The 18,695-nt window shown below is 41.9% G+C and overlaps 2 protein-coding genes across 2 annotated transcripts in view; one reads left to right on the top strand and one right to left on the bottom strand.

The window, feature by feature from the left end:
• XPO5 (exportin 5) overlaps positions 1 to 12,208 on the bottom strand; it is a 45,797-nt gene extending 33,589 nt beyond the window's left edge. Inside the window, exons 1-8 of the mRNA XM_066359329.1 lie at positions 11,895 to 12,208; positions 10,073 to 10,194; positions 9,096 to 9,168; positions 7,380 to 7,517; positions 7,036 to 7,218; positions 2,291 to 2,314; positions 1,728 to 1,913; positions 1,039 to 1,115 (exon numbers count right to left, since the gene is read on the bottom strand). Coding sequence (XP_066215426.1) covers positions 1,039 to 1,115; positions 1,728 to 1,913; positions 2,291 to 2,314; positions 7,036 to 7,218; positions 7,380 to 7,517; positions 9,096 to 9,168; positions 10,073 to 10,194; positions 11,895 to 11,999 — 908 coding nt within the window. The 5' untranslated portion in view covers positions 12,000 to 12,208. The remainder of the gene's footprint in view (positions 1 to 1,038; positions 1,116 to 1,727; positions 1,914 to 2,290; positions 2,315 to 7,035; positions 7,219 to 7,379; positions 7,518 to 9,095; positions 9,169 to 10,072; positions 10,195 to 11,894) is intronic.
• A 239-nt stretch (positions 12,209 to 12,447) lies between these two features.
• POLH (DNA polymerase eta) overlaps positions 12,448 to 18,695 on the top strand; it is a 37,724-nt gene continuing 31,476 nt past the window's right edge. The window contains exons 1-3 of the mRNA XM_066359330.1: positions 12,448 to 12,582; positions 15,683 to 15,823; positions 16,433 to 16,567. Coding sequence (XP_066215427.1) covers positions 15,687 to 15,823; positions 16,433 to 16,567 — 272 coding nt within the window. The 5' untranslated portion in view covers positions 12,448 to 12,582; positions 15,683 to 15,686. The remainder of the gene's footprint in view (positions 12,583 to 15,682; positions 15,824 to 16,432; positions 16,568 to 18,695) is intronic.

Genomic DNA, 18,695 nt, shown 5'->3' with positions numbered 1-18,695 from the left:
CTAGTTAGTCAAAAGACGCCACTCACTTAATTAGCAGGACCTCTTAAAAACAGAGCTATAGTCTCCATAGGAAAGAAAGCCATCACAATGCTTTAGTAGAATAGATAGTAAGAGACTTTAAATAATACTATGTATCTCATATCTTTTAACTTGTCCTTGGGACCAAGAATTAGTAAGGAGTACCGAAAAGAGGGTGCTGCAACAGCCTCAACTAGTTTTAAGACACGGTTCTACGTGACTCCTGGTAAGAAACACTCTAACACAGTGGTTCTCAACCTTTCTAATGCCGTGACCCCGCAATACAGTTCCTCGTGTTGCAGTGACCCCAAACCAAAAAATAATTTTGGTGGCTACTTCATAACTGTAATTTTGCTACAGTTATGATTTGGAATGTAAATACCTGATATCATTATGTATTTTCCGATGGGTTTAGGCGACCCCGCTGGGGTCGCGACCCACAGGTTGAGAACTGCTGCTCTAACAGAAAATGCTTTAATATATTCCAGAACAGTTAGAAGAAAACAAGTGGAAACCATTATTTTAGGACACTGACTATGTTTATAGTTTTTATGCACACATTTCTCATTGAACACATTGTTTCTACTGTTTCCAAGAGCCTCAACACTTCAGGCATTGGTTACTTTGACCAGGAGATCAAGGAAGAGTATCTGAAGTTCTATAATCAAGGCAGGCCCTGGGACAGACTTGGGTCCAGAACTAAGGACTCTCAGGCCTGGTCACCAGGGCAACTCTAGGGGGCTTAGGGATCATCAGAAGCAGGCAAAAAGAATCATGGAGATGAGTTGTCTTCAGATAATGAAGAAACTGTGTATGTGAGTGGTTGTTCAATTAGTGGCCACACTTATTTCCAGTATAAGGTTTTCAAAAAGATTCAATAGTCCCTTTAAGGTCACCTGATTTTCTTATTAGAAACATTGTCAATTGACTGCATAAGCATTCAATAGAAACTTCAGATATATCCAAGTATGATATAAGAATAACAAAGAAGTGAGAAAAACATAGATAGTAGGTACTTACTGTGCAGCAGAGAGTATATAATGCATGGCAACATCTCCAAATAAGACCATTAAGGGCTTCCGGTCTTCCAACTTGCCCTAGACCCAATTTTAGGGAAACACAGGTAATACAAAAACTGTATTATTAAAAGCCTCCAAGCACTAACATCTTCTTACCTATATAATCAAATATAGCAACCTCACAATTTCTCATATAGCCCCTGGGCTGACTGAACACTAGGGCAAAACCAGCTTTTTAAAATCTAACCTGGATAAAACACATTTTTAAATGTGTTGGGCAATAATGCTTACATGAAAGCAAAGTAAATTACATTTGAAGATAGCCTTCCTATGGAGAAAAGTCATGGTCTCGTTTGTTAGCCAAGACAGATACAAAACCAGTGTAGCTACCACCTAAGATTCTTTGACATAAACATTGAGTTTTAAACTTTAATACCACTTTTCAGTGTGAAGTGCCAAGATTCACAGCTGTTTCAAGAACCAAGCAGTCCTACAAACCTCTGTACGTTCTGCCATTAAAACCCTAGACTATTGGTAAACTGTTGTCCAAAGGTGTTGAAGGCCAGTAGTTAGCTGGTGTCAAGTAAAAAGAAAAACCCAAACCATTTCAATGTCTTGCCACAACGTACGATAAACACAAACCCCCCTCAGAGGTTTCAAGGACAAAGTCAGTTTGAAGTGGTAACTTACTTTCCTGCTAACTGCAATGAGGAGACACTCGGCAGCTCCCAACTGAAGTTCCTGTTCATTGAGAAGCAGGCACAACACCTCCAGGAGCTTACAGTTTTCAGCAGTAATATGACTCATGGACACCCAGTCAATGTAGCCGGCCAGAGTATTCAGTGCTGCGACTCCGACTCGACAGTTTGCTTGAGCCTGAAAGAAAAGAAATAACTTTTGGACCACTGAGTCCTCACTAACAGACAAACAGGCAGAGGTTATACCTGAGCTCCCTCTATTTTCTAATTCTAAAAAGAAAATGATTAAAAAAAAGTCCTCATGTAAGTCACTCATAAAAAATTCAAAGGTTTCTTTCCTGATGAACACATTTGTTTCTCAACATTATCAATAAGACGATATCGACAAGTGAGTCCATTATATTTCCTTCAAGAAATCTCAAACATTGTCATTTTAACTCCCTCCCACCTTGGCTCGGTGATCAAATAAAGCAGCTGTCCCCTTCCACTAGTGGATGCACCCTGTACCCGAAAGCCTCAAGGAAGTCTCCTTCCGACTCCACAAAGAGCTCTTACCTTTGGCTCCTGAGAGTCTGTCGTCTGAAAGAAAAGAAGTAGAAGGATCCAATGTTTTTAATGAGCTAAAGGCCAGGTAACAGCTCTCCATCCCCATAATCAAGGCCCTCGAAGAGTCTCAACTATAGACTCAACTTTCAATCTTGGAAAAAATATAACTTTACTCAGAACACATAACTGATAGCTAAGAACATGTTATTTTAATTTTAGCAATATGACAAAAAGTTAATATTTATAGAGCTTACACAAATTTGTTAGAACATTCAGATCCACAAAGACAGTTTCAAAGTATGATTTACAAAGAATTACAACTATAAGATGAACAATAAATAAGGCTCAACATTGCTAGTGATGGAAGAAATACAGTTTAAAACAAAGTATAGCATGTTTCCCAAATTAAAATAAAGGCAAATTATAACTGGCAATGTATAACATACAGTGAAATGATGTAATGGTAATGGAAAACAGCAAGAAACACAATTAAGTCAATACAATTTACAACCATATATGGATAGGCATATATTAGATGGTAAACAGATGAAAGTAATGTCTGTTCAGTAAATGTACAATTATGACTGACTTTTACCCTTATATTCCAAATTCCATAAAAATATTACATAGTGCTTATAATTAACAAGTGTATAAAATTAATATTTTCCTGAGGAACTTCTGAAATGAAAACTAAGCCATTAAAGGAAAAACAATACAAGCAGGAGTAACTTCTGAAGTCCCTGAAAACTTACCTTTATGATTAGGATCATAAAAGACTTGTTTTGCAATTCCTTTTCTCAGCTATCAAAAATACTTTTTCCATAAAGAACAAGTGTTAAAGCTTCATTACTAGTGACCATGTAGATGTGTTAATGGGACAGAGATAGTAGCACCCTCTCACCAGTATCTACTGGTGCTGCCCCAGGAAGAAAAGGGACCTACGTGACAGAGGCCAAGTCCAGCCTTTACTCTCCACTCCGACAAATCCTTCATTCCTGTTTGGATTCCTTATGCCCCTGGGACCAGTGTCCGAGCCGGCTGATGCGACAGGGAAAATGAGGCTACTCACCCCGTCATTGTTTACCATTCAACCTATTCTCCAATTGGACAGGTGAAGGTATGGAAGCAGAGAGGCAACTATGAGCCAACTGAGAAGTTTAAGGTACAGGACTTGGTTCTCGGTCTGCTCTGGTCCTGAGCACAAAGGGTAACCCAGTTAACAGAGGAAGAATATAGAAACTGAGGCTAAAGAAAAACACCACCATAGATGCTTCTAACTTGAGTCCGACTAGCACCAATCAGCCCTGTTCTGCCAAGTTGGCTAGATTTCTAGGGCAACTAAGTATTCATAATTTGTTCTCCTCCTAGGGATTAAAGCTCCCAGGGGAAAAGAAAAATATCTCCTTCACCCTCAATACACATAGGTGTTTTATTTTAAGGGGAAAAAAATTTGAGTTAATTAAAAAAAAAATTTAAACAACTGTTTCTCTTCTTGAATGAAGTAATTGATCCCATTTGAACCCCATCCCTTAGCTGCAGACGAAGATTGTGAAAGTGCCAAAACTTTCTCTTTTGTTTATCAAACAATGCACAATCAGGTTAATCTCACCGGTTCAGTTTTAAGAAGTTCTGAAAGGGGAGAGAGTCCCTCAATCCCTCAAAAGGTTGAGAACTCCAGACTGACATTCTCTGCCCCAGCTCCAGGCTTGTGTGATGTCCAACTGTTACCGGACGGGGTCTGAGCCTGGGGCGGGTCTGCGTTGGGCAGGCCTATAGTGTGTGGGTTCTTGACTTCGTGTAGGAAAGATTCACAACACGAGGCCAATGATTTGGAGAGTACATTTATTAAAGCTGGGGACAGTGAAAGGAGGAAGGACTTAGGACAGAAGAAGCAACAGGAAAGAGCCTAGGCAAGGCTGCTCTGGCTCACTGGAAAGTAGAGAAAAGCGGGCCTTGGAAACAGGGTCAGGAGGTCAGCTTGGGACAAGCTGCCACTGCCCACTGTTCCCCTGGTTACAAGTTTCATGGGGTCCCTTAGAGTTTAGGAGACGTATGCCTGAGAGGAAAGAAAGGTGTGAGTATGCTCCCAGGAGGGAGAGTGCACCCACATAGGTTTGTAAATGCAAGTATTTCCTTGATATTTTCTTTTAAAAATCCTAGGGAGTTATTTTTTTGGGAAAAACTCCATTCTAATAAAAAGAATAGGGTCTGAATTCCACCAAAACCATTTATTAGAGGGTCTGTAATAATTACCCTCTGAGCTTTGGTATTCCTCATCTGTAAAATGGAGACAGTACTTTTTAACTCTTAGTTATTTTGAAAGTTAAATAGCATATAAAGTGCTAACAAATCAGAATGGGACAAAATAGGTTTACAGTTGTTCATATGGATTGTTCATATGGAATATAATTAATAAATAATATAAGAATAAACTATTTCACGGACTCACAACTATAAACCTACTTTTTAAAACACTTCTTTTATATACATATTTCTAAGATTTTAATAATTTCATGAGGGGGGTGCAAGAAGTATAAGCTCATAGTTGCTTCACTTTCGTTGTTCATTACTCGCTTGTTGCTTCTCATATGTGCCTTGATCGGGCAAGCCCAGGGTTTCGAAGCAGCGACCTCAGCATTCAGGTTGATGCTCTATCCACTGTGCCACCACAAAGTATCTACAGTAAACTTACTTTTCCCCACCCTGTATACGGTATATGTTAGGCACACTGTGAGTTCCCCCCACCAAAATAGCTCATAGTACCTTCTTCCACTTGTGTTAGTATCTAATGCATCTCTGAAAACAGACCTAATGAAGCTGCCAAGGGCATAAAAAATAACTTAATTTTAATTCATCCTATTTTGTGAAATAAGCACATATGAGAATTCTAGATCAGGGTTTTTCCAACTCAGCACTTTTGACATTTTGGGTAATTCCTTATTGCGAGGACTGTGTGCTATAGAACATTTAACAGCATCATTAGCTTCTACACACTAGATGCCAGTAGCAATCCGTACTTTTGACAATCTGGGGGGCTAATCACTCCCTAGGACAGTGAGGACACAGTACTAGATTAACTTTTTAAATTGATTAAATAACATTTTTTTTGAGAGAGAGAAGCAGAGAGAGGGAGAGAGTGAGAAACATCCACTTGTTCCACTTAGTTGTGTCACTGATTGCTTTCACATTGAACAGGTACCCCTGGGATTGAACTGGTGCCCCAGGATCAAGCAAGCCACCTTGGTGCTCCAGGACAACATCTATTCATTGCACCACTGGCCAGGGCCTAAATTAACTTCAGAAGGCAGTATGGCCTTCTTCTGAAGGCTCTCTGCTAAAAATGGCAATAGCTTATCCTTTTCTGCAGAAGGCAAAATGTAAATTAAATTAAGAATAATGCTACCTGACCAGGTGGTGGCACGGTGAATAGAGCGTCGGACTGGGATGCAGAGGACCCAGGTTCGAGATCCCGAGGTCGCCAGCTTGAGTGCGGGCTCATCTGGTTTGAGCAAAGCTCACCAGCTTGGACCCAAGGTTGCTGGCTTGAGCAAGGGGTTACTCATTCTGCTGAAGGCCCACAGTCAAGGCACATATGAGAAAGCAATCAATGAACAACTAAGGAGCTGCAATGAGAAACTAATGATTGATGCGTCTCATCTCTCTCCTTCCTGTCTATCTGTCCCTATCTATCCCTCTTTCTGTCTCTGAACACCCCCCCAAAAAATAATAATGCTACTGTGCCTGACCAGTGGTGGTGCAGTGGATACAGCGTTGACCTGGGATGCTCAGGTCCCAGGTTTGAAACCTTGAAGTCACCAGCTTGAGCATGGGCTCACCTGACTTGAGTGTAGGCTCGTCAGCTTGAGTGTGGTGTCCCAGCTTGAGCGTAGGCTCATCAACATGATCCCACTGTCACTAGCTTGAGCCCAAGGTTGCTGGCTTGAGCTAGAAGTATTAGCTTAGCTTGAGCCCCCCCTTCCGCCGTCAAGGCACATATGAGAAGCAATCAATGAACAACTAAAGTGATACAACCAACAAGCTGATGCCGCTCATCCCTCTCCCTTCCTCCCTCTCTCTAAAAAAAAGAAACCTTCAATTTTATACTATTTAAATAATTTTCTTACTGTAAAAGGAATTTTTTTTTCTCTAGTAGACAGGAAATTGAATTGAGTGTCTTAGAAAATCAGTTCTTAAAATAGAAAATCAGCCTGACCTGTGGTGGTGCAGTGGATAAAGTGTTGACCTGGAAATGCTGAGGTCGCCGGTTCAAAACCCTGGGCTTGCCTGGTCAAGGCACATATGGGAGTTGGTGCTTCCAGCTCCTCCCCCCTTTTCTCTCTCTCCTCTCTAAAAATGAATAAATTAAAAAATAAATAAATAAAATCAGTTCTTGTATTTCCTGTCACCTATTTTTTTTTTTTTTTTTTTTTTTTTAGAGAGGAGAGAGACAGAGAGGGGGAGAGAGGAGAGAGATAAAGAGAGAGAGAAGGGGGGAGGAGCTGGAAGCATCAACTCCCATTATGTGCCTTGACCAGGCAAGCCCAGGGTTTCGAACCGGCGATCTCAGCATTTCCAGGTCAACGCTTTATCCATTGTGCCACCACAGGTCAGGCCCTATTTCTTTTTTCCTCAAAAAATGGCCTTTTCTTTTGCTGAACTAGATACCTTAGTTTCTTGCTCATTTTAACATTAAACAAACAAATGAAAAAAAAACATTAAAAAATACAGCTTTGGGGAGGTGGAATACCCCTTACCATTTGCCGGTACTTATTTACATTTTCCTGAAGTGTGTTAAGCAGAAAACTGAAGATCCTCTCCATGTTCTGGGTTAATGTTTGCTGGATGTCCCTTCTTCTTTGAAAGGGCAGAGTATGAAAGGTCACTACATCCTCTGCCAGTCGCAAAAGGATGAACATCACTAATTCTGTCTGTGTTTCCTGCATAAACAGAAAATAGCTAGTTAAATTAAACTAAAGTATCTTTTTCATTATACGTGTGTTTGAAAGCTATTTTCACTTGATAAAACAAACATACAAACAAACAAACTCCTAAAGAGCCAAAAAACGAAAAACTGAATTGGTACTGCTGTATTTCATACCCCTTGTTTGGAAAGAGTGTCCAATTCTATTAGCATGTCAGGCCAGTGCTGTGGCCACTCTCTCTTGATCATTTCTACTACAATTCGAGACAGAACATCTTTAATATGGTTCTCCTCTTCCAAGATATTCAATGTTCCCTAAAAAAGAACAAGATATTAAGAGGTCTGCGAGACTGAATTCAAGGGAAAAACTGGGCTATAAAAAGTGTGAACTCATCAGCGGGCCTGCTTTGAAGCTAAACAGAATAAACAAACCTGTTCTCCATGTCTGAGTCACTTGTCCTGCATTTTTTTTTTTTTTTTACAGAGACAGAGAGAGAGTCAGAGAGAGGGATAGATAGGGACAGATAGGAATGGAGGGAGATGAGAAGCATCAATCATCAGTTTTTCGTTGCAACACCTTAGTTGTTCATTGATTGCTTTCTCATAAGTGCCTTGACCGTGGACCTTCAGCAGACCAAACAACCCCTTGCTCGAGCCAGCGACCTTGGGTCCAAGGTGATGAGCTTTTACTCAAACCAGATGAACCCGTGCTCAAGCTGGCGACCTCGGGGTCTCGAACCTGGATCCTCCGCATCCCAGTCCGACATTCCATCCACTGCACCACCGCCTAGTCAGGCTTGTCCTGCATTCTTGCTAATCATTCTTTCCACTTAAAAGTTTAAGTGAGGGTGGCACCAGCTAATAAAATAGCTGTTACACAGAGCAAGGAAGACAATATTGTTCTCCTTTAGAAACTGGAAAGACTCTCGTCCTAATTATTTCATTTTGTAAGAGGGCCAGGATGGAAGAATACAGAAATACAGAATGCATGGAGGGGCTGATAAAAATGGGAGAGGTAGGAGGGCCAAATTATTTTACCAACAGCGCCAGTATTAGAAGACACAGAAAGACGATCATTGGGCCACTCAGTTTGATATTAAGATGAATAAATCATGACTTTTATCAAGTTTCCCCAGAACTAGCAAAATACAGATCCTAAGTTAATAATAATTTTGAAGGAACTGTTTTTTTCTATTAAAGGCACCAGACTTTGGGGATGAACAGGGGTGGGAATTCCACTTGTTATGCCCTTTATAAAAAAGAAAGAAAGAAGTAACGCTGTGGATTTTAAACACATTTAAAGTCATATTCTAACTCCTGAAATAAAATCATTCTGCAAATTTTTTACTGTTACTATCATACAGTGTGTTTGTGATGAATTATGATTTCTTGTGATGATGGTTCTTTCCACCTTGAAGGTAACATTTTTTTTTTTTTGGTGGCAGAGACAGAGAGAGTCAGAGAGAAGGATAGATAGGGACAGACAGACAGGAAGGGAGAGAGATGAGAAACATCAATTCTTCACTGCGGTTCCTTAGTTGTTCATTGATTGATTTCTCATATGTGCCTTGGGGGGAGGCTACAGCAGACCGAGTGACTCCTTGCTCGAGCCAGTGATCTTGGGCTCAAGCTGGTGAGCCTTGCTCAAACCAGATGAGCCGGCACGCAAACTGGCAACCTTGGGGTGTTGAACCGGAGTCCTCCACATCCCAGTCCGACGCTCTATCCACTGCGCCACCACCTGGTCAGGCTTGAAGATAACATTTAATATCATACAAAGCATACTGTCTGATGTATGTAGGACCAGTGAATTTTTTATAAAAACTCTACAGAAGAAGTTACTCTGTCTACACTACCCTGGAAACACAAGTTGTCCAACCAACCATTCCTTACATTTTCAATCAGCTCCATGACACTGTTCTTCAGATAGACCTTCTCCAATCGAGACATGTTGTTCCACCGAAACCTGGCCACCAAAATGCATAAAGTCAACAGAACCACATGATAAGTCTTCTCCTTATGAGACTAGCTTTGATTCTTGTGTTAGATTCTGTTAGTGATTTCACTAAGAAATTATACTTGATATGATATGCTTCAAAGAACAGACAAAACAATCCACATTAACCAAAATGCTAACTAACAACAGAAAAATCCTTGGGAAAGAGTTTTATACAGGCAGTGTTAACTGGAATCCACACAGGATTTGTGCACAGATCAACTTTCCCCTTGATTTTCCCCCTAGACCAAAGCAAATGTAAACACCTGGGACAACTGCAACAATGTAGTTGTTTTTGGAAAATACAATCTTGATATCAGTAACTCTATTTCTGTGATGGTTTACAAAGTAATAATAGCATAGCACAATTCCAGAAAAATTGGCTAATTCTGAAATAGACTGATTCTTCTGATAGGTTTTAGGGGTAGGAGACGCAAGTCAGAATGGGTTTTTAGTTATTCTTACATAATTCTGCTTTGGATTTGCCATTCAGACAAGGCACACAAACTTAAAAAAAAAATTGCAGGCACAGTGCCTAATCAGAGATTTGTTTACCCACACACTGCATGATTTTAAAGACTCTGAGGTCTGCTGGCGTATAGTATTGACTCAATAAATGCTGGCTAAATGTCTATCAGCTAATATTTGTAGAATGCTTATTATGTACTATGCACTTTACATGAACAAAGAAACTGAAGAAGAGGCAGTTTAATTCTGAATGAGAGCTCCAAGAGGTGCTATGCCCCTTGGGGATTAATCCCTCCTTCACTGGGATTGCTCCTTTCTAATCACCTAAAGAGTATCTCTATGAGTTATATGAGATAAAAATTTGCCCTCACATAGACTTCAGTGGTTAATGCCCAAAGCTCCTTACTTGACAACGTGTTCCAGGATCTGAAGGCCAAAATGTCTGACGATGGCAATTTGTGTTTTCTCAGCCAACCTCAAGCCACAGGGGACACAGACAGGGCACTTTTCTTTAAACTCCTCACAGAACTGAAAGAAGAAAAGTTAATGTTTCCCTTAGGAGCCAAGAGATTAGGGACTAAAAACAGCTTCATCTTCACTCCAACCTGAGTTGTATTTTTAAGTTGCAAAATATAGATCACTATTATGAGTAAAGAACCCATTAAACATTCCTTTCCTTTCATAGTTCCAGATTTCCCATGCAATATCTGACCTAAAAGACTAAAAATTATGTTAGAGATACACCCCTGAAGTACAGAGGGGTGAAATGACAATTTCTAGGACTTGTTTTAAAAACTTTTGGTGGCCCTGGTGGGATAGCTCAGTTGGTCAGAAATTTGTCCTCAAATGCAGAGGTTGCTGGTTAGATTTCCAGTCAGGGCACATAAAGGAACAGATCCCTTTTCCTGTCTCTCTTTTTCTGTCCCTTCCTCTCTCTCTAAGATCAATTAAAAAAAAAATCTTCTGGTGGAGGGGAAGGATAAAGCAAACATAAAATCTTTTTTTTAACAGCTGAGTAGTTTATGCAATAGGTATACACAAAAATCAATGTAATACCCTAATTTTGGGTCTATTTATTTTTAAAGATTTTACTTATTGATTTTAGAGAGAGGAGAAAAAGAAAAAGAGAGAGGGAGAGAGAGAGAAAGGGGATGTGGAGCAGGAAGAATCAACTCATAGAAGTTGCTTCTGGTAGGTGCCTTGACTGGGCGGCATGTCCAGGGTTTCATCAGCCGACGTGTTACCCAGTACGCCACCACAGGTCAAGCATGATTTTGTGTCTATTTTTAATATTTCATAGCCAAAAAAAGAAATACAACCTGTTTGATTCCAAACTCTGTGGCATACATCTATATATTGTAAAGTTTCCTCCAAGTGATGCTCATTGTACATCACTTAAACTATGCACAAGTATTTTTCCCTTATTTCATTTCTCACAGCCCACACATATTGTTTCACGCTGGAATATGCTCATGCAATCATTAGCATCTGCATCTGTACTAATTAGCATCCCCAAATTGCAACACTAGCGTCAGTCCCAGGAGCAGAGCATCCGGGACTCAAGAAAACTACTTTCAGGAATTCAAAGGGCCCTTCTTAAAATGCAAAGTAAGTGGTGGAAGTTCACCTTTGAGCAAAATAACCTAAGAATATCACACAATAAAAAACATGGGGGGAGGGCGTGTGAGAATTAGCTAAGAAACACCCAAGACACATAAGAGGGTAGGGAGGGGTGTAACGACGTAAGCAAAAGGACACAGTGGGGGCTGGAGCTCACTCGGGGCGGGTTAGGAGAGTCAGCAGGGAAACGTTTAGCGCAGGGGAGACCATAAAGAACGTAGCTGGCGTTGAAGACGGGATGGACACGTGCGCCACGGGCAGCCCAGGGGACATAGGGCTTGGGGGAATAAGACGAGCGCAGGCAGCTGCGGAGGGGGGGTCGCAGTGCGAACTAGAGTAAACAGATGCGGGGAGAGTGGGAAGAGAGAGAAGTGGTGGTGAGACGAAACCGCCAAAAGCACCTAGGGACCGGGGCGCCCCGGGAAAAGGGCCGGCGCGGCGAGCAGAAAAGGCGGAGAGCGGGAAGCGGCGCGGAGAGCGGCCGGGGAAGGCCCCTCGGGGTTGGGGAGGGAGGTGGCAGGGCCGCGTGGGCAGGAGACGATAAGGTTACGCGCGGCGCCGGGACGGGAGGGTCTCGGGGCAGGCCTGGAGCGCCAGACCCCAGCTACCTTGAGGGCTTCCAGCCGAAAGCGCTGGGTGGAGCTGGGGTCCATCATGACCGTCACCGCTTTCACCAGCTGCTCGCACAGCGGGTTCACTTGATCCATCGCCATGGCTACTGCCACGCGCCGCGAGAGCGCACTACGGCCGTGCCGAGAGCACAAGGTACAGACGGCTCCCTTGCCGGAATAACACGCTAGTACCGGGCCGCGGCGGGCTGGGGGGGTGGGAAGGGGGGAGAGCAGGAGGAGGAGCCGTAAGCGGCAGAAGCTCCAGCGGGGAAAGAGCCGGCGCTGCACACGCGCCTGACCCTTCAGTGCGCACGCGCCGGCGGAAGTGGCGGCTTCCTTGTGACGGTTGCCCCGGGTGTGCGAAGCGGAAGACGGAAGAGCTGCTGTGCGCAGGCGCGTCAACGCCCTTCGCTGCGAGCGCGCCGTCTGATATCTGTCAGGAGCGCTAGCAGTTGGGCGCGCGGGCGGTGGCCGAACGGATGCCGGGGTGTGGGCAGCTGCCGGGCAAGGGTCCTTTGCGCCTTGGTCCGTTCCTTCATCCTTACGGGGCATAAATCTCTTGGTACCGACTGACTTGATCCCGGAAAGGGACAGATATTCAAGACGCCCTCATCTTCCAGTGGACCCCGAGCCCAGCATTTGCGGCGTTTGCTGTTGGCAGTGTTGCCAGGCGTTTGCCACATTGGTAAGAGAATTTGGAAACTTTCGGTATTAGTTTTCAAGTTTTTCGTGTTGCCTTGGCTACTGGTTTTAATATATAGCAGTGGCTGGTGACAACATCGGACCAAAATTACATGAATAAAAAAATGCATGCTCTCTGGGATGTGGCCCTAGAATTCTTCTCCTCTAAGAGGATTTTTCTTGTGGAAAAAAATATTTTCTCTATAGCTCTCAAACCTCCTTCTTCACTTGTACTTACTTTCCTTGGGTGTGTTATCGCCTGATGGGCACCAGACTTATTTTGTACAAATTAGGATAAGTCGAGATATTTAAAGATGAATAATTGCAATCATTGAAAGTTGGCGCAGTTTTGATCATTTGAAGTGCAGTCTTCACAGTAGTATAACCCGTGTCCTGAAAAGAGAGTTTTGGCAGAGAACGCGTTTCCTTTTCCATCGTTAAAAAGCTCTTGCTTTCTCCAGCAAAATTCGCTAACTGAAACCTTCAACAGCCTCATTATGTTAAAGTCTGCATATCGGATTTTGTGTTTGTAAACAGTAATATGTTTGCTGGACTGAAATCACTGTTTCCTATTCATACCCCACTTCTGGTATTTGTATCTAAGATGGTGGGCTCGTAGTGTTTTTTTGTGAAAATGCATTTACTATTTTTATTCTGACATCTGTTCCAGTGCTAGGCAAAGGCACTTCAAGGTAAAGTGATTTCTGACATGTTACGGTTTTAATGTATAAGTGTTTAAAGTACTGTATCCTGCTTGTTTTAGGTAAGTAGAGTATATAAGGAATTAATGCTTTAATGCTCTGATTTTTTAAATTTATTGTTTTCTTTCCACTTCCAGTTTGTAGTTGCATGCCACATTTTTCAAGGTGAATGTTAATTTTTGACACTTAAAAAAGTACAGTTGAGTGCTTATCCAACTGTGTAACCTGTGTTTCTCATATTTAAATCATGAATTACTGGTGTTTCTATAAGTATCTGATATGCTTTAGGTCAGTGATTCTCAGTCTCTGCTGCGCATATTATTAGAAGGGCCCAGAGAACTTGTAAAAAATCACGTCATATCCGTACCAATTAGATTAGGATGTCAGGTGGTAGAAGGCAATATCAATATTGTTTAAGAGTTCCTGAGTGACTCCAGTCTGCAGCAAAGTTTGGGAACCACTTCATTAGTTTACATTCCTTCTTCCAAATTTCTGACATTGTTAATTGATATTAGTCTGTACCTACTATTAAGTATATAAGGCTTGTTTTTTCTAATTTACTCTTCATACCTTTATGTATGTCTGTCTTTGAATAGTATGTAGTATTGCAGAGGTCCCCAAACTATGGCCCACGGGCTGCATGCGGCCCCCTGAGGCCATTTATCCGGCCCCCTCCGCACTTCCGGAAGGGGCACCTCTTTCATTGGTGGTCAGTGAGAGGAGCATAGTTCCCATTGAAATACTGGTCAGTTTGTCTATTTAAATTTACTTGTTCTTTATTTTAAATATTGTATTTGGTGCTCGTTTCGGCAGCACATATACTAAATATTGTATTTGTTTCCATTTTGTTTTTCTACTTTAAAATAAGATATGTGCAGTGTGCATAGGGATTTGTTCATAGTTTTTTTATAGTCCGGCCTTCCAACGGTCTGAGGGACAGTGAACTGGCCCCCTGTGTAAAAAGTTTGGGGACCCCTGTAGTATTGTTTGGTTTTCAGAAATTTACATGAATGAGTAGAAAGTCACCATTAGAAAACTTAAAAAGTAATTGTCGCAGGCAAGATTCACTGATGGGTGCTTAGTGGTTGAAAGTAACTTTACAGTGAAAAATCTGGCAAACACTCTCTCAACTAAAACGGTCATGGTTAATTAACATCACCAATAATAAGACTTATCAACATTCTATACCTCCCAATATGATGCACTGAGAAAAGCACATTAAAATTTGTAATATTCTTGCTAGACATGCATAACCTCAATCTCATCCAGAGAAAACATCAGACAAATCTATACTGAGAGATATTCACAAAGTAAATGACTAGTTCTCTTCAAAGGTGTCAAGGTTGTGAAAAACAAGGGAAGACTGAGGAGATGTCAGGGGTTGGAGAAGACTAAGATTGGATCCCAGATTGCATCCGGGAATAGAAAAAGGATATTAGTAATATTCAAGTAAAGTATGTAGTTGGGTATTATACCAGTGTTCATTTATTTTTTAGTTTTGATAACTTTTTTTTTTTTGTATTTTTCCAAAGCTGGAAACGAGAAGGCAGTCAGGCAGTCAGACAGACTCCCACATGCGCCCGACCGGGATCCACCCAGCATGCCCACCAGGGGGCGATGCTCTGTTGCAACCAGAGCCATTCTAGCGCCTGAGGCAGAGGCCTTGGAACCATCCTCACCGGGGCCAACCTTGCTCCAGTTGAGCCCCGGCTGCAGGAGGGGAAGAGAGAGATAGGGAAGAAGGAAAGGGGGAAGGGTGGAGAAGCAGATGGACGCTTCTCCTGTGTGCCCTGGCCGAGAATTGAACCTGGGACTCCTGTACGCCAGGCCGACGCTCTACCACTGAGCCAACCAGCCAGGGCTAGTTTTGATAACTGCTGTGTAAAATATTAACATTAGGGGGAACTACGTGTAGGAGAATCCTAGTATTTTTGCAATATTTTTGTAAGTCTAAAATTATTTCAGAATAAAAAGTTAAATTCATGTGAATGCTATGATGTCATATATTATTTTCTGCTTCTCTTTTCCCTGAACTTGTTCTTGAGACTTGTCTATGAGCTAGGTTAACTATTGACTTAATCCCTCTGTTAATGTGGTTTTAATTCGCATTTCCCTATGACTAGTGATGTTGAGCTCATTTTCATGTGCCTATTCACTAATATCTTTTGTGATGTGTTCTGTTCTTTTGGGGTCTGGGTATTTTTAAAGCTTTTAATGCTCTCTTCCTAAAATTTTCCAATTTATTATTCTGCTTCTAGCAGTAGATGAAAAGGCCTGTTTCATTCTTGTTAGTTTCCAGGTTCTCATGCTCATGGTAACTCAACAATGGAAGAATCAAAATAGATTTCCGTGGTACTTTGGATGGGTATCCTTTTTAACTGTCTATAAAATATTGTCTTACAGAAAAATGGCTAATGGACAGGCCCGGGTAGTTGCTCTAGTGGACATGGACTGTTTTTTTGTTCAAGTGGAACAGCGGCAAAATCCTCATTTGAGAAATAAACCTTGTGCAGTTGTACAGTACAAATCATGGAAGGGTGGTGGGTATGTATCACAGTTACTGTTGTAACTGTCATCTGCTATTTTTAAAAAATTTTTACTTATTGATTTTAGAGATAGGAGAGAGAGAGAAGGGGAGGGGAGGAGCGGGAAGCATCAACTTGTAGTAGTTCCTTCTCATATGTGCCTTGACCAGGCAAGCCAGAGTTTTGAACTGGACCTCAGCATTCTAGGTCATCACTTTATCCACTGGGCCACCACAGGGCAGACTGTCACCTACTATTTTCATCTATAAGAATGCATGGCACTTGCCTGGTCAAGGCACATATGGGAGTTGATGCTTCCAGCTCCTCCCCCCTTCTCTCTCTCTCTCTCTCTCTCTCTCTTCTCTCTCTCTCTCTCTCCCCCTCTCCCCCTCTCCCCCTCTCTCTCCCTCTCTCTCTCCTCTCTAAAAATGAATTAAAAAAAAAAGAATGCATGGCACTGTGCTAGGTACTATTTTTGAAATTTCTGAACTACTATGTTTGAGATCAAATAGTGGCATCTGTGGCCAAAACATTTCTACTGTTATGTGTATAGCCTATTTGTTTAAATTTAAGTTATTTTTGCCCGTGACTGTGTAATATTTTTCTTTTCCTTTTTTTCTAACCTTAGAATAATTGCAGTGAGTTACGAAGCACGTGCATTTGGTGTTACTAGAAACATGTGGGCAGATGATGCTAAGAAGTTATGCCCAGATCTTCTACTGGCACAAGTTCGTGAGTGCCGTGGGAAAGCCAACCTCACCAAGTAAGAAGGAAAGGTTGTTTAGGGGAGTGAAAGGGTTGGAAATGATATTCCACGAGCCTAGGAACTGATGTTTCAAGTTTGTTTTGTGTAAATAATATCTGAAAATGTTACCTTTGGTCAGCCAACTTTTCTCTGTGAAATTAAAACAGATTCTGAGCCTGACCAGGCGGTGGCGCAGTGGATATAGCATCGGACTGGGATGCGAGGACCCAGGTTCGAGACCCCGAGGTCGCCAGCTTGAGCGCGGGCTCATCTGGTTTGAGCAAAGCTCACCAGCTTGGACCCAGGGTTGCTGGCTTGAGCAACGGGTCACTCGGTCTGCTGTAGCCCCACCGTCAAGGCACATATGAGAAGGCAGTCAGTGAACAACTATGGTGTTGCAATGAAAAACTGATGATTGATGCTTCTCATCTCTTTCTGTACCTCTCTCTGACTCTCTGTTTCTTTAAAAAAAAAAACAACAACAAAAAAACCAGATTCTGATATTGTATTTCAGGAACAGTTCAGAGTCCTTATAACCTATAACAATTTCTACCCTTGACATCTTTCCATTTCTTATTAAAAATTGGTTGTTATAATTAAATCTTAATATTTCTATGTTCTCAGGCCAAGTATGAAGTGTTCCAAGTAATTAAATTAACTGTGAAACTAAGAGTTTTTCCAGAGAAGGCTGAGTCACACTGACACTGACATTCTAGTGCAATATCTAGAATCATTTGTCAGAATTGAACAATCTCAAAGGAAATTACCTTCTCTGTTTTTGTTTTTTTGTGAGAGACAGAGACACAGGAAGGGAGAGAGAGATGAAAAGAACCAACTCATAGCCTGACCAGGCGGTGGCGCAGTGGATAGAGAGTTGGACTGGGATGCAGGGGACCCAGGTTCGAGACCTTGAGGTCGCCAGCTTGAGCGCGGGCTCATCTGGTTTGAGCAGGAGCCCACCAGCTTGAACCCAAGGTCACTGGCTCCAGCAAGGTGTTACTCGGTCTACTGAAGGCCCGGGGTCAAGGCACATATGGGAAAGCAATCAATGAACAACTAAGGTATTGCATGCGCAATGAAAAACTAATGATTGATGCTTCTCATCTCTCTCTGTTCCTGTCTGTCTGTCCCTGTCTATCCCTCTTTCTGACTCACTCTCTGTCTCTGTAAAAAATAAATTAAAAAAAAAAAAAAAAGAACCAACTCATAGTTGTGGCACTTTAGTTCTTCATTGATTGCTTTTTACACGTCCCTTGACAGGGGGGCTCCAGCTGAACCAGTAACCCCTTGCTCAAGCCAATGACCTTGGGCTCAAGCCAGCGACCTTGGGCTTCAAGCCAACTGGCTTTGGGCCTGCACTCAAGCCTGTGACCTCGAGGTTTTGTACCTGGGTCCTCAGCATCCCAGGTTGATGCTCTGTCCACTGCACCAGCTCCTGGTCAGGCTCCCTTCTCTGTTTTTGAACTAAGCTGTCTCTTCCCAAATTTTAGAAGGTTAATCTGGGAGTAGGAGACATGTATAGGCATAACCATGTTAGAGGTAGGTACCCAAGCGATTATAATAATCCTAATAGTAGGTGCTAAATACTAATAGCATGTGTCATATCCCAGGCACTGGGTTAAACTTCATAGGCAATTTCTCACATTGTTATACAGTATATAATTCTGGTAGTACCCCCTCCCCCCACACACACACACAGATGAGGAAACAAGTTCAGAGAGGTTAAATAAGTTTACACCGCTAGAAAATAGAAGACTGAGGATTCAGGTTTTTTTCAGATTCCAGTATCCATATTCTCATGATGCACTACACTCTGTGGTGTGGTGTGGTGTGTAGGGATGATGCTTTGACTTGGGACTTTAAATATTCCTGAATTCACCTAGGAATTGGAAGTTTAAAGATGAAGTGTCATAGCCAGCCACACATTGAAGTTATTGCCAGAAAAAAAAAACAGATTTGACTGGAGCTTCATAACTTAATCCTAAATTAGAATTAATTCAGCTAATGGACATATGCTACATTGCATTGAGTAGAGTTTTATGGTAGTAAAAACATTGTAACTTCCCAGAAATATTAGTGTGATTTTGAAAACTCACATGCCATCAACTTTAAACTTTTTGAACAAAGGCAGTTTTAGAAAAGTTAG

The sequence above is a fragment of the Saccopteryx leptura genome, chromosome 1 (assembly GCF_036850995.1).
Source record: "Saccopteryx leptura isolate mSacLep1 chromosome 1, mSacLep1_pri_phased_curated, whole genome shotgun sequence".
In the NCBI taxonomy this organism is placed as follows: Eukaryota; Metazoa; Chordata; class Mammalia; order Chiroptera; family Emballonuridae; genus Saccopteryx; species Saccopteryx leptura.
The sequence above is the reverse complement of the archived record's forward strand: the minus strand, read 5'-3'. Positions and strand labels throughout refer to the sequence as shown.